Source organism: Pelobates fuscus, chromosome 2 (genome assembly GCF_036172605.1).
Source record: "Pelobates fuscus isolate aPelFus1 chromosome 2, aPelFus1.pri, whole genome shotgun sequence".
Classification (NCBI taxonomy): Eukaryota; Metazoa; Chordata; class Amphibia; order Anura; family Pelobatidae; genus Pelobates; species Pelobates fuscus.
In genome coordinates, this window is record NC_086318.1 from 32346899 (window position 1) to 32372461 (window position 25563).

Sequence of the window (25563 nt, forward strand, 5' to 3'; positions counted from 1 at the left end):
ACCTGAAATTTGTTTAAACCGCCTCTGTCAATTAGTTTTCTTCTTTTGATTTTCTTTTCCTTATGCCCCCTGTATCTTTAAGAGTATACTCCTTCCTTGCCTCTATTTACATTTCTTATCCTTTCTTCCTTGTGCCAGACTTCAATACCATTTTGTTCTCCCCTGTCCATGATGTCTGCAATTGATTTTACTGATGGATTGTGGATACATTTGATTGGCATCTGAAACAGAACCTTGCTTTAAAGGACCACTATAGTGAAAGGAAAACAAACTGGCACTATAGGGTCTTTAGGTCCCCCCCCCCACTCTCAGGGTCCCTATCCCGCTGGGCTGAAGGGGTTAAACACTTACCTTTCTCCAGCACCGGGCTCCCTCTGTGCTGGGGAACTCTCCTCCCTCTGCCGACGTCAGCGCCAAATGCGCATGCGCGGCAAGAGCCACTCGCGCATTCAAACAGTCCATAGGAAAGCATTTCTCAATACTTTCCTATGGACGTCAGCGTCGTCTCACTGTGATTTTCACAGTGAGGAGCGCGGAAGCGCCTCTTTCGGCTGTCAATGAGACAGCCACTAGAGGCTGGATTAACCCTAGTGTTACAGCTGCAGGGTTAACACTAGAGGTACCTGGCACCCAGACTGAAGTGGTCTGGGTGCCTATAGTGGTCCTTTAAGCTCTGCCCATTGTCAAGTTTTATCAACTTAACTGCTATACAGAAGTGAAAGTAGTCCAGTTTCCTCATGTATAGTGGCTGAGAAAATAAAGAGATTCAGGCACAACAAACTATATAGAAAGAGATTTGATAAACTTTATTTTCAGTGACAGAGCCGCTGTAATGTAACACTAAATAAGCTGTATAAGTAAAGGTTGTTTTTATACGTGTGATTGAGATCTCACGAAGAGGTTCTAAAGTCTCAGGCTCTGAGACTATCACTGAGTGATGACAATCCGAACCTGGGAGCAACCCAGGTATAAGCAGTTGTACAATTGCAACGGTAGTTTCTGGTGAAACTTGTAGGAACTACATTTTTTGCAAATAACTTATCCGATAACATGTCCATTGGCTGTCAGCAGCTAGAGGCAGGAGAGGTGCAAATCAGGTTAAGTTTTCGTCCTTGGCACCATCATCTTTCACCGCTGGCAGCTGAAGTTGCCAGGATGTCTCATCACTGTTCCCTCGGGCATTTGTATGAGTAAATGATAAGTAATCTTAAACTTGTTTTTTTCAAAAACATCAGAAGAGTCCATGTAGCTTTCAAACTGTCCTTCGGCCTATTCACTTATCCATGTGGTCAGCACAAACTATTTCTCAAAAAACTGTGCTGCACTTCACGTGAACCCGACTGTCAATCACGGGTTTGCTCATAATATCGTGCAAGCTTAGATTTTTTTGTTCTAATAATTTTCTCTAAGTGACTGTAGTGTTTCCTTTGTTTGATATAATTGGTTATTGTTTTCTTCTGCAAGTTTGGAATTATAAAAATGATCATTAAAATGTATTTTTAACTGACAGATAGAAATGTCTTTGTACAGAAACAGATGTTGGGTGAGGGTGATGGATCCATTTTAAATGAATGGAAAAATTCTGAAATATCTGTAATGAAATCAAATCCTTTATTTTATTTATTTATTTATTGTGAGATTTGTATATGATACTTAATATCAGCGAGTTACTTGTTCACTATTATACAGCTTAAACTAATACAACAGGATTCATTCAATAACCTTTAATTTGTAGTGACACCAAATTGCAAAATGGTAAATAGGTCATTTGTGGACATTGCTGAATTGGACACTTTTTCCAAAATTAAAAAAATTGGCTATTTTTGCCTAAATATTACAATTTGCTTTTTTAATTCCTACAATTTTATGATTGGTGGCAAAAATTTTGTTTAATGCATTTGCATATTCCAGTGGCAATACGCACCTCTATAAATATTAATAAATTAATTGTTTGTATCACCTCCAACATTGAACGCAAGATTGAAAGGCAAGATTGTAAAATATGAGTGCATTTAGATGCTAGGACAAAAAATGTTTTTTTTCCTCCTGAATATTGTAGTAAATACTACATGTGTTCACTTGAGAATGTTAAGGATTTGTCAAATTAAGAAATGTTTTTCATGCAGCCTTTATAATGATACATTTTAAAAATATATATCTTTTACTGCCCTTTTAAATAATTCTCAGTAAGATATTTAAATACTCCACGGGTTACTCCAGGCACCATGACCACTTCTGTGTTTTGAAGTATCCACGCTGCAGTGTGAAACGCAGCACATACAGAAATATTTTACATTACTGCATCATTAGAATGTCATTAGTCAGCCCGAACAAGAGTTTTGGTCTGGCTAATGTCCATTCTATGATCATTTCTTTGTACAGAAGTTAATTTATTGGCTCAGAGCGGTTAGCCAGTGAATGAGTGTCCGGATCGCCTTCTGAAGCTCTGCAGAACTCTGTTGCTGGTCGGCAATCATGTCTGGAGGCTTGGCGTCCAGACAGACCCAGTTAAGTGGTATACCATTACTAAAATGTGCCCTCTTATTGGAGAACAGCAGCAGGTTATCTCTCCACATCATATCCACTACAGCAGACGGTATTGGTTATGATGCTGGGAATAATTATTTCATTTCAATATAAACTACAACAAATAAACTTGCAACAGGAATGATAAATGTTAGCATTGTGAAGTTACATTAAAAACAAAACGATAAGTAACCCCGCTCCCCGGTAAAAACTGCCTTGAGGTCACAATTTTTGTTTCAAGCAATCATTTCAATAGCACATGATAAAGGCTAACAGGGTGAGAAGAAGGGACTCTTCATGTACAGATTAGCTTGCTGAATATGTTTCTTTTATTATTATTTTTTTCTTGCTGGAGACAGAGAGCTCCGATTTATTTATTTAAAGTCTCACTGGAAAAAAAAAAATTCTTCCCACAGGAACGCTGGAAAAAAGCTAATTTGGAGAAGAATGTTTTCTTGGATGGCTTTGTAGCATTTGGCGGAGGAAAGTATCAATGTCCAGGAAGGTCAGTGTATCAGCCAAACATTATTTCTTTAAAGGAGTTGTAACATGATTAACCCCTTAAGGACCAAACTTCTGGAATAAAAGGGAATCATGACATGTCACACATGTCATGTGTCCTTAAGGGGTTAAAGACCTTTTTCAGAATTAAAGTGTACCGCCATTTAAAATGGACACATTTCATCTGTAAATATCTTTATATCATTGTCATGTATAGCAAAGTCTGTCTGTAGAAGCAGTGACAGAAGACAGCATTGTATCCATTATTTATTTTATCAAGTTTTTACACAACACTAGTATTCACGCCTCCCAGTGTTTCCTCGTGTTCTAATCGTGTTCTAATCCTGCTGAAGCCACACGTTATAACAGCAGATCACATGACCTCAGGCTCTAGAATTCCTCTTTTTTTTTTTTTATAATTCTTTATTTTTGTTGTGCATTGCATTACAGAGATGTATAATTGACATTTTTAGCAATATAAACAGTGTGATATCGTACGTGTTACACATATATAGTGATTGTGATTATGCACATTTTTGTTTATGTTTATCATGGGTGGATCCCTAGTGGGCTATTAGCGAGTATGGTACATGGTATATTGGTGTTGTCTGTTCAAGCCCCGGGAGGGTGGTTCATGAGGTGCATGTTCCTAAGGCAATGTAGGGGTTTACAAGTCGGTCGTGTTCGCTTATGTGTGAGCAAGTTTAGAAACATGCACAGGTCTAGGGTTAAATCGTGTGGTTTCCTGCAATTGGGTGCCTATATTGTGTGTGCTGCTCTCCGTTGTGGCGGGGGTGACTACCTATGGCTACCTTCGTGCATGGCTTAGCCGTGCGGTGGAGGTGTTACCCCTAACCAAGGGGGTAGCGGGGGGGGGGGGTGTTTGCGGTGCAGTGGTGAGTTATACGTGGCTTTATGGAACCGGACTAGGGCCTTATGTGGTACTGTTTCGAGGGTGCCTGGTCATGATGTAGTGAGCCTGGTCTCTCTATTCCTAGGGGACCCAGGTCGGTGTTTGTGTCCTCGTATGAGTGAGTCTACGTTAATAAACGGAAAAAGAAAAAAAAAGGCAGTAACTGTGAACCAAAATCAAAATTTTACAACTTAACAACTTTGCAGCCTAAGGCTGCTGGATCAGTAAGTCTCTCCAATGGGTTTGGGTTGGAGCCGGTGGCTTCCCTGCCAGTCAGGTGTCAGGCGGATGGTCGGCTGCAGTCCTTGGCACAAATGGTACCACACTGGATGGGACCCATCCGTGGGCGTGGTTTAATCCCGCTGGGGCTGTCGTCGCATTCGGTATGTCCAGTGTTGCGAGGAATGCAGGTATATCAGTCCCAGTGCTCAGTTTTTGGACGGTCCCTTTGTGTGAGACGAGGAGGGTTCGTGGCGTTCCCCACCTGTAGGATACTCCTGCTGCCCGCAGTTGGGTGGTGACCGGGTTCATGGATTTTCACCATTGAAGTGTGGCTTTGGATAAGTCCTGGAAGAAGGACAATTGCGCATCCTCAAATCCTGTGGCAGTGCGCAGCGGAGTATGACGTCGCTGGGCGTTGTAGAAGTGGTTGTGGTGGGCGTCGGTAGGCGGTATAGCCCAGCAATGGTGATTTTTTTCGCGGTAGCGGGTGGCAGCACCGAAGCCAGCAGCCTTCTCACATAATGTGGTAGTTCCTCCTGGGAGACGGTGGCCGGTATGCCCCTTATCTTTACGTGGTTGCGGCGGTACTTGTAGTGAGAGCGCCTGTTGGGCTGCTTGTAGGTGGAGTATAGATGCTTGCATGGTAGAGGTGTCTTGGCGTAGCTCTTTAATACCTGCTTCAGTTGTCTCTATTCTGCCTGTCAGTTGTTGTATAGATGTTTTTAGAATGGGCAGTTCAGTAGTGAGGAGGCTTTGAATATCCTGCAGCATTGTGTATAGGATTTGGAGGTCCTGTTTGGTTGCAGGCTCAGTAGTACCTGCTGAGGTTGTGGGCTGTTGCTGCATATCCTCCGGTGGGCTCTGAGTCTGAGGTGTGAGAGGTGCAGCTGTGTGGGGAGCCCCTGCTGGAGTGTGATTTTCGGCGGCCGCCATCTTGGCTGGAGTGTGCCGCTGGAGCATAGCTCCGATATCCCTCTGTTCTGGAGCATTACCTGGTGTAGGTTTCTGGTTCCTGCGCCCCATGGATGTATAGGCAGGTGCTGTATGTGGCGACCACCACTCCGCTGCGTCTCCCGCAAGATCCCTGCTCCAGAGGTACTCGAGGCCGCGGTCTGTGGGCCTGCAGTAGGCCCCGGTCTTGCGTTTCGCCTTAAGGTATTTCGGGGAGTATTGGAAGGGCATCAGGGGATTCTGTGGGGTGTCCCCCGGCAGTATCTGTTGTTGGCAGGGTCGGATGGTAGATAGGCGCTAAGATTAGACTTAGATTGATTTTAGAATTCACGGAGCTGGGAGAAATTGCGTCCGGTCCGGTTCAGTGCCAGGCTCTGCCCCCCAGAATTCCTCTTTTACAAACCTTGTGTAATATGGGCTTTTTTTTTTTTTATAAATTCTTTATTTTTGTTAGTGCATGAAATAACATTTCGGTTTTCTGAACCACAATAGTTGCAGAGAACCCGTGAATAACAGTACATAACATGTTATGTCGATAACAGTGCACACATTTTTTATAAAATAAAGATTAAACTATGAATGAGCATGACCAAAATTGTCAGGCGTTTTAAATAGTGGGTAATGACAATGCGTAGGATAAAGTAACTGTTGGTAGGAAAGATTATGCCATACCTTATGCCATATCAATGTTATTGTAATTGTAAGCCCGAGGTGTAATATGGGCTTTAATTGACAGACATCATGTAAAATACGCTGATATGAAATAATTTATACTGACAAGTATCTGGATGCTGGATGCGAATAACATCATTATCACATATTGGCCATAAAAAATAAATAAAGACAGCTGGAAGTACAGAATATTTCAGTAAAATGTTGTTTACCACATCATTCGCAATATTTTGGTATTCGAAAGGCCTTAAGCAGGCTAAAACTACATTACTTTTGTAAAATTCTTTTTTATTTTTACTTAAGCTAGTTTTACTAAAACAATGATTTTGTAGATTACACGATACATGTACACCAAAGGCTATAGTCTCATTGGATTGAAGTAATTGCATTCAGCTGGCTGAAGTGGTTATGGTGCAAGGACCTTGACCCTGCGGTCTTACCTTTCTCTTGTGATAATACGTTTTGAGCAGCTGATTTTACTGGTTAGAAGATCAAACACCGGGGGCGGGGCCTGACCGCGGAACAGAGCGGACAAGGGTTGTAATAGCTCCTGCAAAAAATGGCAAATTGTGTTACTTTTCACCTGACCAGAAGCTGGAAATCGGCAAACCCTTAACGGCAAAAGACAGGGGAACTAACGACCTCCATGGAAATACCACACAAGTGGATTCCACAGCCGTCTCAGCTCGTACAACTCCTACAGCCTAAATGCATGGGCGACGCGGGGGAAACGGCCGCTCTCCCGCCATCACAAACTTCGGCTGATTCTACTAAGAGCCTTCCCCCCCCCCCCCTCTATGGACCGGTGGAGGATATCCCAGTCCCTACCGTTCTGCCACACATGTGGCCACAAGCTCCTGTGGCCCATTATAGACCACACTCCGACTACACTGAGCCCAGCAAAATGGCGGCTGCCAAGCACACTACAATGCATGCAACCTCTCAACCATGGCACCAGCGTCTGGACGACATATTTACTCACTTCTGGGAAAAGTTGGAGCAGCACTTCACACAGCTCCCTCCTGCTCATGGCAGAAAAGGGGAGAAGATCGAGGTCACAGGGCGGAAAAGCACAACCCGGGCACAGCGATACGCCAAGCTCCCGACACCCAAACCATGCACCCACCCAGGTCAGAGGCCACAAGGAGAACCCTTCCAAGACATCGGCCACACCACCGGAGGGTCAACCGCCGCTGGCTGCAGACAACCACCAGGACCCTCCTCAGCGCCCATACAGAGAAAGACTCGAGCTCGCTGAGCCCCCGAGTCTGTGGACAAAGAATGTCGACCTCACAAGAGGCCTGGGGATGGGGAGAGGCCACCCGCCACCTAAGACTTATGACCACATTTCAGGGCTTCCAGATGCCCGCTCTTAGCTTGCCGAGCAAGAAGAATCGGCTGACACAGGGTCTTGGGACCTGACCCCACTGCACCATGACGGAGACCATGCCTGCAGGGATAGAGTAAAAATTGACTCGCCTACGTTTGAACTCTATGACTCTCTTTAACCAAATTTTACTCATGCCTATTACCCACATACCTAGGTGACACACACTTACCACAGCATACCCTGGCTGGAGAATTATATAACACCACTTACACATAGACCCGAACAGGTAGCACAAGACAGCGTTAGGCTGACTGACTTCTCAGTACACGCACGTCAAACTTTGGGAGCTAACCCATGGGCCTTATAAGCGGGACATTATAGCCTCTCGGTCATACCCACAGGCAACAGAAGCTACTACACGGACCACACTCCCCTATGTATCGCTATTTTTAATTTATGTTTAATGTAAATAAGTTGGTTTTCAAACATCATTTTTCTTTTTCTCTTACCGCTCCATCCACTCGGTCACCAGGACTGGCCTGCACCTGCACGTGGGCCACCTGGGTGGATACAAGCTTGTAACCTTCATGGGTATGCTTTTAAATATCCTGCTGACCCTACTGGCCACTCGTGGAGACCAAGCAACAGGGCAGTCACCCTCAGTTTAGCGTTTATATCAATTTACACAGGTTTGAAACATGTCTACAAAGCTCGTTTACATAACATGACCTCAGCCACTCTCATATAAACGACATATATATCAAAGCATACTAAAAATCATTAAAAAAAAAGTGCGGCTTAAGGAAATGCCATAATACTGTGTTATAATACATGTTAACTTTATGTTTGTGGAAGCTGTTATGGCTTACCAAGCGTTCTGTTACATTTTCGCACGCTATAAATAAAAATTGACAAAAAAAAAAAAGATTGAACACCAACTCTTCTGCAGTAAGCCGGTTATGTTTATAAGTACCTTATGGTGGTGAGAAGATTCTGGTACCATGCTATGTGTCTCCATACATACCAATTGCATTTTCAATGTGCATATCCAAGAATGTGACTGTCCCCCTTTTTTTTCTTCTAGACAGCATTAGTGACGTTTTCTGTCCCTCTATTTATTTTTTTTAAGCTTGAATTTGGCAGGTTTTAATGCGGTGGTAACTATCCAGGTCAGGCTGTGAGGCTGTTGGCAGTTTATATTGTTCTTTTGGACCCCGTATTTACAGATTCTTAGGGTCTCTCCAAGTCTAAAACTGTAACCTACAGTGAAACAGTATAACCCATTGCTCACTGTATCTTTAGGGGCATCAGATACACCTCACTGGCAATGCCGAAAAAAAGTATCTCTTGACCATGGACAGAATGTATAATGACACTTCCAGTACCACAGGGTTAAGGGACATATTACAGCATTATGGTTATTACATTCCATCCCGGTGTAGAATAGGTTCTATTACAGTGGATTCCAAGCATTTTGACCATGGCACACTTTAATGAGACTTCCAAGGCATACCTTCTTTTTTTTTTTTTTTTTTTTTAAGCTTAATCAGCAAAGTTTAAATATCACATGTACTTTCCCTTATTAGGGAGATATGCTGACTTGTAGAAAAAAATGTACTTATTAGTTTTAATTAATTGCCACATGGTAATGCATTTAATACTGACACTTACTAAAAAAATACAATTGGAAGGACTGCATTTAACCTATTACAACCTTAAAATCAATCTGGGTTAGTCACTAAAGTGCGAATTCAAAGTGAAATCTAAATTATAGCCCAGAGTAGCTAAACTGGATGTATAGCTAACTTAGAGAACATTTCCAAATGTTGTAATTCACTATGAATTCTCCCTATAGTAAATAATCCTGAATATGTTTGTGACACACATTGAGGTCGCTTGAGGCACACCAGTGTACACTAACGGGAAACCACTGGTCTAGGGTTTGGTTTCCATTATGTAAGTGTATCTTTATTTATAAATTTAATTTTAAAACCTTTGCTTAAACCTTGATTTCTTTTAGAAAAGTATTGTAGAAGGTATGCCTCCTCTATGTCATTCATTTCACCATAACCAGTGCAGTTTGTTGTAGTGGTTATGGTGCCAGAAGTTATCTAGTGCCTCCATCTTGTAAAAAGGTTGTAATTTAGGTTCAGAAATTGAGACTCAAACGGGCAAATTTAGTCTTACAAGAACCCTCACTGATTGAATTGTTTTGACTTGTAACATTGCTTATCTAATGGTGAAGAGTTGCATTGCTAATTCATATTGTTGCAGAAGAAACTTGGATACTATCATGGGTACATTTAACATGGGCTAGCCAGTCAGAAGCCTTGTCCACAAGAAATACACCAGAAGTTAGTTAACTGGCTAACTTCTGGAACACACCTCTTCGCTGAGGTCCATCTTAACGTCTTTAATACCAAGCACGTTTTGGAGCAAAGGATGCATAAATAGCATCTACACATATATAACATAGAACGTTTCTGTATATATTGCTCTATAAATAGCAAGATAATGTAAAGAAGGTCTGCACTTGAGCATACTGGTCCACCTACAGTAAACATGGTTAAATAGTTTATTTCTAAAATATAGGTATTTAATATAGGTAATGGGTATTTAAAAGTGCTATAGTAGGTATGACCCATCAAAACTTCCTTTACTGTTTGGAAGCAGGCTTACTTTTACAGCAAACTTGCAGTCATTATGTCAGTGGCCACTGAACTCTGGCAAAGAAATTAGTTTTCCTACATGCTGGTAATCAGTTATTGAATATAAATGAGGTTGAGTGGGGCTTTATGGACTAAATTTAATTCTGCAAAATAAAAAAAATTAAAAATGTTTTTTACTCGATTTTGGTAGTTGAGGAGTTAAAGAATGTCCACTTATGAATAGAGTGCAAATTTACATATTAGTAAATACCCCTTATCTGGTTATCTAATCAGTCATCCTTTATTTATATGTCTTAATTTTTAACTGCAAATAGTGGATTTTTAAAAAATAAATCATAGTTCATCCAGGGGAATTCTGCTGGACTGTTGTCACTGCCTAGTAATGAGTAGGTAAGTGAACAGTTGCTCTGGTGTTCAGTGATTGTTTATCTGGCATTGAGAATATGGACTATGGGACATAAATCTTATTTGTCTGCTTTCCACGGGCATTCACACAGTCTATTTCTGTTGGAGGCTCGGAACTGTTCCTAAAGTGCTTGGAACCCTGCGTTCTCCTGGGATTCAGACAGGCTTTGACTTGTGTTTATTATGGTTCCTCTGGATGTTACCACTGGCAGGACTCAGGAGTTAACCCTTCCAGTCCTGATCGAATCAGTAATCTGTCACTTACAAAGAACTGAATCTCCCCTTCATCCCTCCCTACCCCTTGTTCCTCACATCAGCCAAATTTTCCCAGGCTCAGGATGATGACACAAAACTCGATTCTGCTTTTATAAGCCACGAGGTTGTGACATGGTGGTCAACCCTGGGAGACCAAGTATGATTGAGCAGGTGTGCAGAAAATGAATAAGTGGTTAAAAGAGGGTGTTTGTATTTTGGATTATTACTTCGGATATTATTATTTACTAAAAATACATTTTAAAAATACAGGTTTAGTGTAAATTTTAGATTAAACCTGTATTTTAAATTTATTTTTTTGTGCCACTTAAACAATCAGGGAATTGTTGCTCACATCAGCGGGGTTTATATATCATCCGTTCTGTCAACAGCATTGCAGTTTAGGACTTACCCCATATTCAGAACCCTATCTCATCCTGCATCATTTTACATTACAACTAAAATTACAACAACTAAGTAAAACTTACTGTGAAAGGTTAAAGGATCTTAACATGTATATCTTGGAGGAATGCAGCTGAAGTGGTAGAGGTTAACACAGTGACGGGGGTTTAAACATGCGTGGGATAGGCATAGGGCTATCCTAGACATAAGATTAGGCCATAGACTAATGAAAGTATTTAGAAAATTGGGCAGACTAGACAGGCTGAATGGTTCTTATCTGCCGTCACATTCTATGTTTACATCCCTATACACTGGAAGACATGTCCCCTGGAAAGTTGCCTTTGAAGTTTGGTTTATGCTGTATGAGGTCTTGAGGCTCCCTGTCTATATCTCAACTAACTGATCAAACTTTTTGCTAACAGAATTACACTCCTGTTCCCTATCTGTGACTCCAGTTGCTAACTTAGCCTGACTGTCCTACATTCCTGATTACATACCAGCAGTTGCTAACTCATCCTGGTCCCAGCACAATACACGATACATGTACTACCTTTTTTTTTTTCTGTTTCCTTGTCTGCAGCAAAGTACCAGTAACCTCCTTTAGTTCAAGGGCTCAACCTGTGGAGTTTTCTGTTATGGCCGAAGATTCCTTCATCACAATTCTATATATGTGTGGACTATATAAGTTCATAGCAACACAAATGAACATCACTAACACTTTTAAATTGGCCAACCACTCTACTACTCTATCAGGTTCTGTACCTTACATCTAAATCTAAATAAAACAAAGTCCCAGGCTTGAGGGTTTGGAAAATGAGGATGTGTTCTCTCTGTTGAGTTACATTTTGTAGTAGGAATTATTATTTGTGCCAGCACATTCCGCAGCCCTGTACATGGGTATTGAAGCATGGTAGATGGTATTCTTTTCCATTTGGTCTGCACTGAAAATAAGATTGGTATCTCTGTCAGGGTTTAATCTGGACTCTCACTAGTAATCAGGTTATTTTAGTGACAACCAGTGTGATGTCACTGGAGGCACAGAGAGATGAGTGCTAGCACAGAGGGTTAGAATGTGTATAGTTAATATAGCCACGTGGTAGCGGTTGGCAAATGTTCGGCGGCTGATGTTATAGCTGGATTCAGAGGAGAGATGGAATTTCTTCCAACAAAGAAAACTGAGCAAGAGAGAGATTTTACTCTGAAAATTCTAATAAGAACATTTGTGATGTTGTCCAAATCTTACAGAGGCCATGGATCGGGCCGTCTGAGAACCACGGCCAGCTCAAATTCTAGCCATGACTTTCTGGTCTGATGTATATACCTTCATATGGCAGTGCTGGTATAATGCAGACATGTTTCTGTAACTCTGAAGAAGAGGACATACATCAATTTGAAACAACTGTCTCATTTAATGTGAATGAGACGATTGCCTCCCTCTGCAGGCTTTTTTTTTACTTTCATGTTTACATATTTTCCTACTTATATTTTCCACATTCACTCCAGGGAGGACACTGGTCTAACCAATCAGTGCCCTATCCCTAGGAATGCTGGAAATTTGCCTGACAGATTTTCACAAGTGCCGTTGGAAGATCTCTTCACCTTGCAACATTCTGACAGGCGGAAAAGAGAGGGAGTGTGAGCAATGTGATAAAGCAGTACAGACTCTGGTGTTGGGTTTGTCTCTCCTGCTGCTGCACAATGATGCCCTGTTTCTGTCATTACTGGACTGCTCTGAAACTGGGATGGGTGGGAAAGAGGGAGGACGGCTGAAGAAACTCCCCTAACTGAGAGGCGTGCCAAGTAATGCAATCTGACCAAGTTTGTAGAAGGTTTATAAACATTTATTACATATTTTTGAAAGTTTTTGTTGCTTTATTTTGGTTTGTATATTTGTTTAAAAAGATTTGCTTGCTGGTTTAAAAAAAATAATTGTCAAGTGGTGCATGTCCCTTTAAATATGTCACAACAGACCCTCCAGTTTTTAGGTTATTGTTAAAATAACCTGAGAACTGGAGGGTAATCCAGACTGCTCTTCTCTCTGAATTGGGAATATTCACTCTCTCCTTTTCATCTTCCACCTTGTATAAAACTATGGAAACCTTGTGGTGATATCTAAAAAGAAGAAATCTGTGTTAGTGAGCACCTCTCCTTTGCCAAGATAATCCATCCACCTCACAGGTGTGGCATATTAAGATGCTAATTAGACAGCATGATTATTACAAAGGTGTGTGTTAGGCTGGCCACAATAAAAGGCCACTCTAAAATGTGCAGTTTTATACAACAGCACAATGCCACAGATGTTGCAAGTTTTGAGGGAGCGTGCAGTTGGCATGCTGACTGCAGGAATGTCCACCAGAGCTGTTGTCCGTGTATTGAATGTTCATTTCTCTACCATAAGCAGTCTCCAAAGGCGTACATCTACCAGCCTCACAACCGCAGACCACGTGTAACCACACCAGCCCAGGACCTCCACATCCAGCATCTTCGCTCCAAGATCATCTGAGACCAGCCGCCCGGACAGCTGCTGCAACAATCGGTTTGCATAACCAAAGAATTTCTGCACAAACTGTCAGAAACTGTCTCAGGGCAGCTCATCTGCATGCTCGATGTCCTCATCGGGGTCTCGACCTGACTGCAGTCTGACGTCGTAATCGACTTGAGTGGGCAAATGCTCACATTTCGACGGCCTCGGGCGCTTTGGAGAGGTGTTCTCTTCACGGATGAATCACGGTTTTCACTGTACAGGGCAGATGGCGCCGTCTGCCATCTGAGCAAATGCTTTAGACTTGAGAAAGCGAGGTTCTCCCGAAAGCTTGTCATTAAAAAATTCTGTTAGTCCAATAAAAAAGGTATTACAAGATACAAATTGTATCTGCTTTTTTACATCTACATCACTGGACTAATACGGCTACAATCTCTACTGGAACATTATATATACCTCTATACCTCCCCCCAAAAATATGCTATCCACAGTTCAATATAGGTTTGAAAACATGATCAGAGATATAAGTGTGTGTGTGTGTATATCTATCTATCTATATATATATATATATATATATCGAAAACATGTTTAGAGTGTTTTAGATATGTGTGTGTGTGTGTGTGTGTGTATATATATATATAACTATATATATATAGATAAATATACACACACACACTTATATCTCTGATCATGTTTTCAAACCTACATTGAACTGTGGATACCATATTTTGGGGGGAGGTATGGAAAAGCTGTTTGCGTTAGCTACAGAAATATTTTTTGTTTTTAGACAAATTGCGCAATGCCTGGCTAGTCATACACTTCTCAGTTATTCGTATTACAGCTAATTCAGAAGTGCAGGTATGGCAAGTACCATGATCTGTGAGTTTAGTCTGAACAGCTCATATTGTGCCTGCCCATCTGCCTGACTTAGCGGCAGACTTACGGCAGAATTGCCACGCCACTCACTGGACCACAAGGGAAATTCAATATCTCAAACTTCTCTAACAGCAAAACTATTATCATGTGTATTACATTTAGAGATAAATCGGGTATATTGCATTTTGAGACATATCAGGTATATTGCATTTTGAGACATATCAGGTATATTGCATTTTGAGATATATCAGGTATATTACATCTTGAGATAATTAACAGGTATATTACATTTTGAGATAATTAACAGGTATATTACATTTTGAGATAAATCAGTGTGGCAAGGTCAGAGAGGCTTTCTATGTTAGTAATAGATTGGGGCGCTCTCTATTCCCAGCATGATGGGGTTAATTAATGGGAGTCACCCCTTGAATGTTATCAACCAGGCGAATGTTATTAACCAGCACTAGGGTTTTAAAAGGTTAGCATCTGAAGACATCAGAGAATCTAACAGCTGGGAGAGAGGAGGTAGTTTAGCCTGAGACTCTGAGAAAAAGGTACTGTGTGAAACCTGCTTAAAGGGAAACGATCCGTTTTTCTGGCACTGGAGGGTCCCTCTCCCTCCCACCCACCAATCCCCGGTTACTGAAGGGGTGAAAACACCTTCAGTCACTTACCTGGGACAGAGGCGATGTCCCTCGCCGCTGTCTCCGCCTCTGCGACGCTCCTCCTAGTGATTACGTCGGCCGGTGGGCGAGACTAATCTCGCTCACCGGCCGAGGAGACCTAATGCGCATGCGCGGAAATGCCGCGCATGCGCATTACGTCTCCCCATAGGAAAGCATTGAAAAATCATTTCAATGCTTTCCTATGGGGTTTTGAGCGACGCTGGAGGTCCTCACACAGCGTGAGGACGTCCAGCGACGCTCTAGCACAGGAAATCTGTGCTAGAACCCAGGAAGTGACCTCTAGTGGCTGTCTAATAGACAGCCACTAGAGGTGGAGTTAACCCTGCAATGTAAATATTGCAGTTTATGAAAAACTGCAATAATTACACTTGCAGGGTTAAGGGTAGTGGGAGTTGGCACCCAGACCACTCCAATGAGCAGAAGTGGTCTGGGTGCCTGGAGTGTCCCTTTAAAGTGCTGTATTTCATTTTGTCTATGTCAGGGTACCTGTGGTCTCTACCTCCGAAAGAGGTAGAGACTTAGCTGTTCCTCCATCCAGACGGTCTGATGGCTCCCTTCCCCGCGGTCTATCCGGTCATGCTAGGCCGGCCGCGAGGGAGTGACTGCCTTTTACAGCATCTAGGCAGGAAGTAGTCATCAGGACACTCCCCCGGAACAACCTGTCAGTCAATGGCTGCAGGACCAATCAGGACGCCTTGGGGGCGTGGTTACTGCTCTGAACAGGGTATTTAACAGAGCTTCTTTCATTAGCTCATTGCCCTGTCGTGGTTCTAGCTTGTTCTAGTCACTCAGTGCTTGTGTATTCTATTATCCCTTTTGGTTTTGACCCGGCTTGTTTACCTTACTCTGCTTATCTCTGTTACCCTTGATTCGGCTTGTCTCTCGCTTACCTGTCTTCTGTTACCCTCGACCTCGGCTTGTCTTTGACCATTCTATACTGTACTACTTACGTTAGTCCGGCCATTCTAAGGTCCGGTATACGTATCTGGCTACTGTTTGTACTCTGCGTGTTGGATCCCTGTCCCGATCCTGACATTACGACAGGGCCAATGGATCCTGCAAGTACAAACAGTCAGCTGGCTGCTCCTGATCCTAGGTTTGAAGCCATGGATCACAGAATGGATCAGATGGCGCTTGCGCTACAGGCTCTATTAGCTTGTGCCAATAAACCACCAGAGGAGATACGTAATACCCCTGTTTCTCCTGTCGGTTCAGGTCTAGAGGTAGCCACAGTGGGTGCTTCTTCTCACATTACCCCCCCAGTACGCTATGGTGGGGCTCCTGAGAAGTGTCGTGGTTTTTTAAACCAAATTAGTATCCACTTTGAATTGCAACCTCGCTCTTATCCTACAGATAGGGCAAAAGTAGGATTTATTATCACCCTACTCATTGAGAAAGCTCTGAGATGGGCCAACCCACTATGGGAGAACGATAATCCATTAGTTTATAACTATAACGCATTTGTAGCTGCTTTTAGAAGAACATTTGACCCTCCAGGTAGAAAGGTTAATGCAGCCAGATTACTGTTGCGCCTGAGACAGGAGAACCGAACACTGGTGGATTATGCACTAGAGTTCAGGTCTCTGGCAGCAGAAATCAAGTGGAATGAGCAGGCGTATATGGATGTATTTTTGAATGGCCTATCTGATGTAATCCTTGATGAGGTTGCTACCAGAGAACTCCCTGAGAATTTAGAGGATTTAATTTCGTTCATCTCTCGTATAGATGAACGTCTAAGAGAGAGACAGAACACTCGAGAGGGGAACCAGAGACCTTCTTTTAGGTTAGCTCCCGCTGTTCCAAGTCCTGACTCCACGATATCTTTGCTTACTGAACCTATGCAGATAGGGTATACCCGCCTCTCTGAGGAGGAAAGACAGCACAGGAGAAGAGAGGGTTTGTGTATGTATTGTGGAGCCAAAGGTCATTTACTCTCGAACTGTTCTAACCGCCCGGGAAACGCTCGCACCTAAGTCTCTCTAGAGGACAGGCCTTGGGTGTTTCTATTTTGTCCTCTACTCCTGATTATAGAGATCACAGGCTTCTGCTACCAGTTTCCTTAACTTGGGGGAAGGAAGTAGTAAGGGCTATGGCATTGATAGATTCCGGTGCTGCTGAGAATTTTATCGACCAAGCCTTTGCTAGTAAGAACAATTTCCCATCCCAGCTAAGGGAGACACCTTTGGCCGTTGAGGCCATAGATGGTAGACCACTACTAGACCCTGTTATCTTTCGTGAGACCATACCCATTAATTTAAATGTGGGTATCCTACACGTGGAGAATTTATCTCTTCTGCTCATTTCGTCTCCTTCCGTTCCCATAGTTCTGGGGTACCCATGGTTGAAAAAACATAACCCTATTATCGATTGGGAGTTAGGAGAGATACTCTCGTGGGGCCAGGGCTGCCAGGATCGGTGTTTGTGCAAGGTTTCTCCATTAGCTAATATTAACATACCGGAGAATCCTACTCAGTCCACAGAAAGACAAATACCAGACCTTTACCTAGACTTAAGGGCAGTGTTTGACAAGAAGAATGCCGATTCTTTGCCTCCACACAGGTCATTTGACTGTAAGATTAAGCTTCTACCCGGCACTATGCCTCCGAGAGGCCATGTATATCCTTTGTCTGTTAAGGAAAACTCGGTTCTAGAGGAGTATATTCGGGAGAATTTAGAAAAGGGATTCATCAGGAGGTCTTCTTCTCCGGCCGGGGCTGGGTTCTTTTTCATTAAGAAGAAGGATGGCACGCTGAGACCTTGTATCGATTACCGAGGCTTGAATAAAATAACTGTCAGAAATGCCTATCCTATCCCACTGATTACCGAGTTATTTGATCGTCTTAAGGGCTCCAAAATCTTCACCAAGTTAGATCTCAGAGGGGCTTACAATTTGGTGAGAATCCAGCAAGGTCACGAGTGGATGACGGCATTCAATACCCGGTATGGCCATTACGAATACACTGTTATGCCATTTGGACTATGCAATGCTCCTGCAGTATTTCAAGATTTGATTAATGAGGTACTTAGGGAGTTTCAGCATGATTGTGTTATTGTTTACCTGGACAACATACTAATACACTCTAAGGAGATTGAGACTCACCATAGACAGGTCAGAAAGGTATTACACAAGCTGCTGCAACATGGTCTATATTGCAAATTGGAGAAGTGCAGTTTTGATCAGTCTCAGGTAGACTTTCTTGGATACGTGATTTCTGGGGAGGGTTTTAAAATGGATCCTGTAAAACTTCAATCTATTTTAGACTGGCCCTTGCCCAAAGGACTCAAGGCTATCCAAAGGTTTATTGGTTTTTCCAACTACTATAGGCGCTTCATTAAAGGATACTCCTCTATCATTGCGCCTATTACCAATATGACCAAACAAGGGGCTGATACTAAGTTCTGGTCTAAGGAAGCTCTGGGTGCTTTCAAGACTCTCAAGGAACTTTTTGCCTCGGCTCCCATTCTAGTCCATCCTGATACGACTCTGCCTTTCTTGCTCGAGGTCGATGCCTCTGAGACAGCAGTTGGGGCTGTTCTGTCTCAAAGGTTAGGGGTGGATAAACCGTTACACCCTTGTGGTTTCTTCTCTAAGAAATTTTCTGGGCCTGAGAGCAGATATGACATCGGGGAAAGGGAACTGTTAGCAGTCATTAAAGCCTTAAAGGAGTGGAGACATTTGTTGGAGGGGACCCTACACCCTATTACGATTTTGACGGACCACAAAAACTTGTCCTATATTGGGGAGGCTAAGCGCTTATCCTCTAGACAAGCTCGTTGGTCCTTATTCCTGACTCACTTCAATTATGTACTGACTTACAGACCTGGTTCTAAAAACTCTAAAGCCGATGCATTATCTCGCCAATATGAACCTTCTACTGTACCTGAACCAGTTCTTTCTTCTATAGTTCCGAAATGCAATATCATTGCTAATACGAATCTCAGGATTCATTCTCCATTACTGGCCGAGATCATTAAGTTGCAACATCTAGCACCTAAACAGACTCCTGCGGGCCGTCATTTCGTTCCTCCTGCTCTTCAACTGGAACTTTTACAGTGTTTACATAATAGCAAGATGGCGGGACATCCTGGTATTCGCAAAACTTACGCGTTGATCTCTAAGGACTTCTGGTGGCCTGCTTTACGGAGGGACATTGAGGAGTTCATCGCTGCATGTGAAGTTTGTACTAAAACCAAACAACCCCATACGCTTCCATGTGGATTCCTGCAACCCTTGGAGGTTCCAGAAAAACCATGGTCCTGTTTGGCCATGGACTTTATTGTCGATCTACCTATCTCTAAAAGACAGACTGTTATCCTCACCGTGGTTGACAGGTTTACTAAGATGGCACACTTCATTCCCCTGCCTAAACTCCCGTCTTCTCCCGAATTGGCAGAGATATTCGCTAAGGAGATTTTTCGCCTACATGGGCTACCCTCTCAAATTGTATCGGACAGAGGCTCCCAATTTGTTTCCCGCTTTTGGAGGTCCTTCTGCTCTCAACTTGGTATTAAATTAAACTTTTCTTCTGCCTATCATCCTCAGTCTAACGGAGCTGCTGAACGTACCAACCAGAAAATTGAACAATATTTACGATGCTTTGTTTCTGAACACCAGGATGATTGGGTCGGTTTGATTCCTTGGGCGGAGTTTGCACACAACAATCTCGTTTGCGATTCTACTCATTCAAGCCCCTTCTTCATGAATTATGGTTTTCATCCGTCTATTCTTCCTTCGGATTCCCCTTCCCAGGGGGTGCCGTCGGTTGATGTTCATGTTGCCAATTTGAGGAAGTTGTGGGATCAAACTCGACAAATCCTTGTGCACAACTCTATGTTGGTCAAGAAACACGCTGATAAACGTAGAAGGGCGGCTCCGGTCTTTGTTCCAGGTGATAGGGTATGGCTGAGCACGAGGAACATCCGTTTAAAAGTGCCCTCCATGAAGTTCGCTCCTCGTTATATTGGACCCTACAGGGTGCTGACCCGTATCAATCCAGTTGCGTATCGTTTAGCTCTTCCTAATACCTTACGCATCCCGAACTCGTTTCACGTTTCATTGCTGAAACCACTCATATGTAACAGATTTTCCTCCACAATAGCCCCTCCTCGCCCCGTTCAGGTGGAGGGTCAGGAGGAGTATGAGGTTAACTCTATTATTGATTCTCGAATCTCCCGGGGGAGAGTACAATATCTGGTTGATTGGAAGGGATATGGTCCTGAGGAGAGGAGCTGGGTACCTCAGGAGGATGTTCATGCTCCCCGTCTCCGCAGGGCGTATCACTCTCGCTTCCCATCTCGTCCCGGTTCATTCCGCCCGGTGGGCGTATCTGAGAGGGGGGGTACTGTCAGGGTACCTGTGGTCTCTACCTCCGAAAGAGGTAGAGACTTAGCTGTTCCTCCATCCAGACGGTCTGATGGCTCCCTTCCCCGCGGTCTATCCGGTCATGCTAGGCCGGCCGCGAGGGAGTGACTGCCTTTTACAGCATCTAGGCAGGAAGTAGTCATCAGGACACTCCCCCGGAACAACCTGTCAGTCAATGGCTGCAGGACCAATCAGGACGCCTTGGGGGCGTGGTTACTGCTCTGAACAGGGTATTTAACAGAGCTTCTTTCATTAGCTCATTGCCCTGTCGTGGTTCTAGCTTGTTCTAGTCACTCAGTGCTTGTGTATTCTATTATCCCTTTTGGTTTTGACCCGGCTTGTTTACCTTACTCTGCTTATCTCTGTTACCCTTGATTCGGCTTGTCTCTCGCTTACCTGTCTTCTGTTACCCTCGACCTCGGCTTGTCTTTGACCATTCTATACTGTACTACTTACGTTAGTCCGGCCATTCTAAGGTCCGGTATACGTATCTGGCTACTGTTTGTACTCTGTGTGTTGGATCCCTGTCCCGATCCTGACAGTCTAAAACTGGGAACCAGATTAGCTGGCCAGTTGGATAGTTAGTAACACTGTTGTTTAGTAAGTCTCCAAGTTGGAGTAGGATTTATTTTCTTTTTGTTTTATTTTGTGGGAGAGCACAATCTTGTATAAATTGTGGAAAGTGACAATAAACTGCAGCACTATTTTATCCTGACTGTTGCATTTGAAGTTTATTGTGAAGAGCCTGGCCATCCTGCCACATCAGGTATATTGCAATTTGAGATAATTATTAGGTATATTAAATTTTGAGCTATATCAGGTATATTACATTTTGAGCTATATCAGGTATATTACATTTTGAGCTATATCAGGTATATTGCATTTTGAGCTATATCAGGTATATTACATTTTTAGATAAATTGGGTATATTACATTTTCAGATAATTATCAGGTATATTACATTTTCAGATATATCAGGTATATTACATTTTCAGATAAATCAGGTATATTGCATTTTCAGATAAATCGGGTATATTACATTTTGAGATATATCGTGTATATTGCATTTTGAGATATGTCAGGTATATTGCATTTTGAGATATATCGGGTATATTACATTTTGAGATATATCGGGTATATTACATTTTGAGATATATCGGGTATATTACATTTTGAGATAATTATTAGGTATGTTACATTTTCAGTTAAATCGGGTATATTACATTTTGAGATAATTATCAGGTATATTAAATTTTCAGATATATCAGATATATTGCATTTTGAAATAAATCAGGTATATCGCATTTTGAGATATATCAGGTATATCGCATTTTGAGATATATCAGGTATATCGCATTTTGAGATATATCAGGTATGTGGCATTTTGAGATATATCAGGTATATCGCATTTTGAGATATATCAGGTATATCGCATTTTGAGATATATCAGGTATGTGGCATTTTGAGATATATCAGGTATATTGCATTTTGAGATATATCAGGTATGTGGCATTTTGAGATATATCAGGTATATCGCATTTTGAGATATATCAGGTATATCGCATTTTGAGATATATCAGGTATATCGCATTTTGAGATATATCAGGTATATCGCATTTTGAGATGTATCAGGTATATCGCATTTTGAGATATATCAGGTATATCGCATTTTGAGATATATCAGGTATATCGCATTTTGAGATATATCAGGTATATCACATTTTGAGATATATCAGGTATATCGCATTTTGAGATATATCAGGTATATCACATTTTGAGATAAATAGCAGGTATATTACATCTTGCGATATGTATCTCTTATTTTGGAGATTTACACAAATGATAAGAATATTACATGCATTTGGCATTGTATCTAATCCAGTCTCTGTGCTTTATTTAGATGGTTTGCACTAATGGAAATACACATGCTGGTGATTTTAATGCTGTCCAGATATGAATTTCAGCTTCTGGACCCTTTTCCAAAACAGGTATGAATTTAATGATTGCGCAGTTCATATACACGTTAATTAGCTTGTTTCCTATTCATTCTTTTTCAAGGTTGTAACATATATTTAGTGTGCTTTATAACCAGTATATGCTTTATAACCAGTATATGCTATGTTACCAGTATATGCTATGTTACCAGTATATGCTTTATTACCAGTATATGCTTTATTACCAGTATATGCTATGTTACCAGTATATACTTTATTACCAGTATATGCTTTATAACCAGTATATGCTATGTTACCAGTATATGCTATGTTACCAGTATATGCTTTATTACCAGTATATGCTTTATTACCAGTATATGCTATGTTACCAGTATATACTTTATTACCAGTATATGCTTTATTACCAGTATATGCTTTATTACCAGTATATGCTATGTTACCAGTACCGTATTTTTCGCTCCATAAGACGCACCACACCATAAGACGCACCTAGTTTTTAGAGGAAGAAACCCAGAAAAAAAAAAATTCTGAACAAACTGTCCCATAGTGTTTCTTACTATGGGACAGTTTGTTCAGAATATTTTTTTTTCTCCCCTGTCCCATAGTCTTTTCCTCCCCTCCCATAGTCTTCTCCTCCCCTGTCCCATAGTGTTTCTTACTATGGGACAGTTTGTTCAGAATATTTTTTTTCTCCCCTGTCCCATAGTCTGTTCCTCCCCTCCCATAGTCTTTTCCTCCCCTCCCATAGTTTTTTCCTCCCCCTCCCATGGTCTTTTCCTCCCCCTCCCATGGTCTTTTCCTCCCCCTCCCATGGTCTTTTCCTCCCCCTCCCATGGTCTTTTCCTCCTCCCCCTTCCCTTGTCCCATAATTACTTACCTGTCTTGTAGCGTGGGTCGGCCTAATAGCGCGCACCGCTGTATAGGAACGTCAATTTCAGGTTCCGGTTTCCGGCGGGACTGAAAGGAAGTGTGCACAGTGCACACTTCCTTTCAGTCCCGCCGGAAACCGGAACCTGAAATTGACGTTCCTGTACTGCGGTGCGCGCTGTTAGGCCGGCCCACGCTACAAGACAGGTAAGTAAACCTTCACATTCGCTCCATAAGACGCACAGACATTTCCCCTCACTTTTGAGGGGAAAAAAGTGCATCTTATGGAGCGAAAAATGCTGTATCTGGATCTGTAAATATGAAAAGAGACAGATAATAGTTCAGACTATCTGGACTAGACAAAATAAAGGAGGGGAAAAAACTCACATGAACCAGAGCCCTATCACCGCTGGCTCTGGGTATTCAATGCAGCTCTGGAGAGGGAAAATCCCCACACTGATGAAAACTCCAGGCAGTATATTCACTGGAAGCTGGTGGTGCTGTGCAATATAGGATAGAGAGAGGCAGGACCTCTAATTGAATAATTTCAAACACAGTTTATTAAAAAAACAATGGTTAAAAACTCTTACTTTGTAAGTGGTGGGTTATGCTGGCATAGCTACCCACAAAAAAGCATGTAAATGGCAAGCCGAAAGTCACTTCCTGGTTTCGTCCGTCCTGATCACGTGATCAGCTTCCGGGTCCGCCTCTCAAATGGCGTGTGTGTGACGCGTTTCGCCCACCTCCACAGGCTTCCTCTGACCATATACAAATCCTGACCAGTTACCTGTAGTGTTGCTAAAGCTCAGCTCACTGTTAAGTCCATATGCCATTGTTTTATTTTATAATAATTCCTTTCATCTGGTTGCATATGCGGCTGTTTCCATAAAGGTGATAATAAAATTTAATTTCTAATTGCAGACATAGCCCGTCTGGTATTAATAAAAATATTGAAAAACATGTCCATACATCAACTTTCTGACCTCACTAGAATGGAGTCTTTCTTCAAATCACTCCGTAGTAAATAAACTCTTGCAAATGTGCAATGATTTCCAAATACCTTGATTTTGCAATTTTTTCTGTATTCTGTTAAATCATAAATGAATGTAGGTAACTGCATATCAAGCAGGTTTCAATCATACTTACACAGTAAGCATATGTCCACTGTCCTCATGCAGGGAGTGCTTCGATTCTCCAAGCTTAGAGTGAGTTTTTTTCTAAAAGTGAGTGTAGAAAATACTGTAAAATTCAAGGGTTTTCTGTGCTAGTTGGCAGACTATTTTCAGAAGCCATAACAAAATTAACTAAAATTGATATTTGCTAATGTGAGAATTCAAAGTTAAAGGGGTACTATAGTGTCAGAAACACAAACATGTATTCCTGACACTATAGTTTTTACCCCCTTACCTCAGGTTAGAAAGGTGATTTACTCCTCGCGTCTGGCTCACCTTGATCTGCCTTCTTGGCTGACATCTTTAGAATTGATTGATCTCAGCCAAGGAGGCGGGGTCGAAGCCAAATGCCGCCCTGACCAGTCATCATCTCCTCATAGAGATGCATTGAATCAATGTGTATCTGAGAAAAGTTCAGTGTCTCCATGCAGAGGGTGGAGACACTCAGTCACACTGTGCAGCTCTGCCTCTGGAAGCACCTCTAGAAGCCATCTGAGGAGTGGCCAGTGGAGGTAACCCTAAGCTGTAATGTAAACACTGCATTTTCTATGAACAGACAGTATTTACTGTAAAAAGCTTGAAGGGAATGATACTACTCACCAGAAAAAATACATTGAGCCGTGGTTGTTCTGGTGCGGCACTGCTCCAGGAAGCACCTCTAGTGGCCGTCTGAGGGATGGCAACTAGAGATGTTCCTAAGCTGTAATGTAAACATGAAAAGACAGTGTTTACATGAAAAAGCCTGCAGGAACTGACTTAACTTACCAGAACAACTACATTAAGCTGTAGTTGTTCTGGTGACTATATTGTCCCTTTAAAGGAACACTGTAGGCACTTTAATAACTTTATCTTATTGAAGTTGTTATAGTGCCTGCAGTCCAACTCTCCCCTGTCATCCTGCAGGACGCAACTCAATGGAGGAGGTCACGGCGGTGCCAAGGGAGACTCGGCGGTGGAAAAAATGAGTCATTTGTTTATTTTTTTTTATTTTACACGAGGGCGACCTAATTGATAAGTGGCATAAGGCCTGTAGCATTAGGAATACAGATAACGCTTGAGTGTTCCTTTAATTCAAAGAGAATTTTGTATGTAAGACAAAAGTAGTCAAAATGGAAGCATGGCTGAGTTATCAAGTTTTCCAGTTTAGCTGTTTTGACCTTAATTGAAATTCACTTTGAATTCTCACTTTAGTGAGTAACCCTGTTAGAATTTCAGATTTAAGCTGTACTAATTAAATATGTATTTATTTGACATTCTGCTTGGTACATGACTGTAGAATGAAGTGTATGGAAATAATGATGTCAACTGTACATACAGCAT

The 25563-nt window shown here is 42.1% G+C and overlaps 1 protein-coding gene across 1 annotated transcript in view; it reads left to right on the plus strand.

Annotated features, from left to right (window-relative positions):
- The window catches only part of LOC134586507 (24-hydroxycholesterol 7-alpha-hydroxylase), a 90315-nt gene that overhangs the window by 49153 nt on the left and 15599 nt on the right, over window positions 1–25563 (plus strand). Inside the window, exons 10-11 of the mRNA XM_063442054.1 lie at window positions 2943–3031; window positions 22150–22237. Coding sequence (XP_063298124.1) covers window positions 2943–3031; window positions 22150–22237 — 177 coding nt within the window. The remainder of the gene's footprint in view (window positions 1–2942; window positions 3032–22149; window positions 22238–25563) is intronic.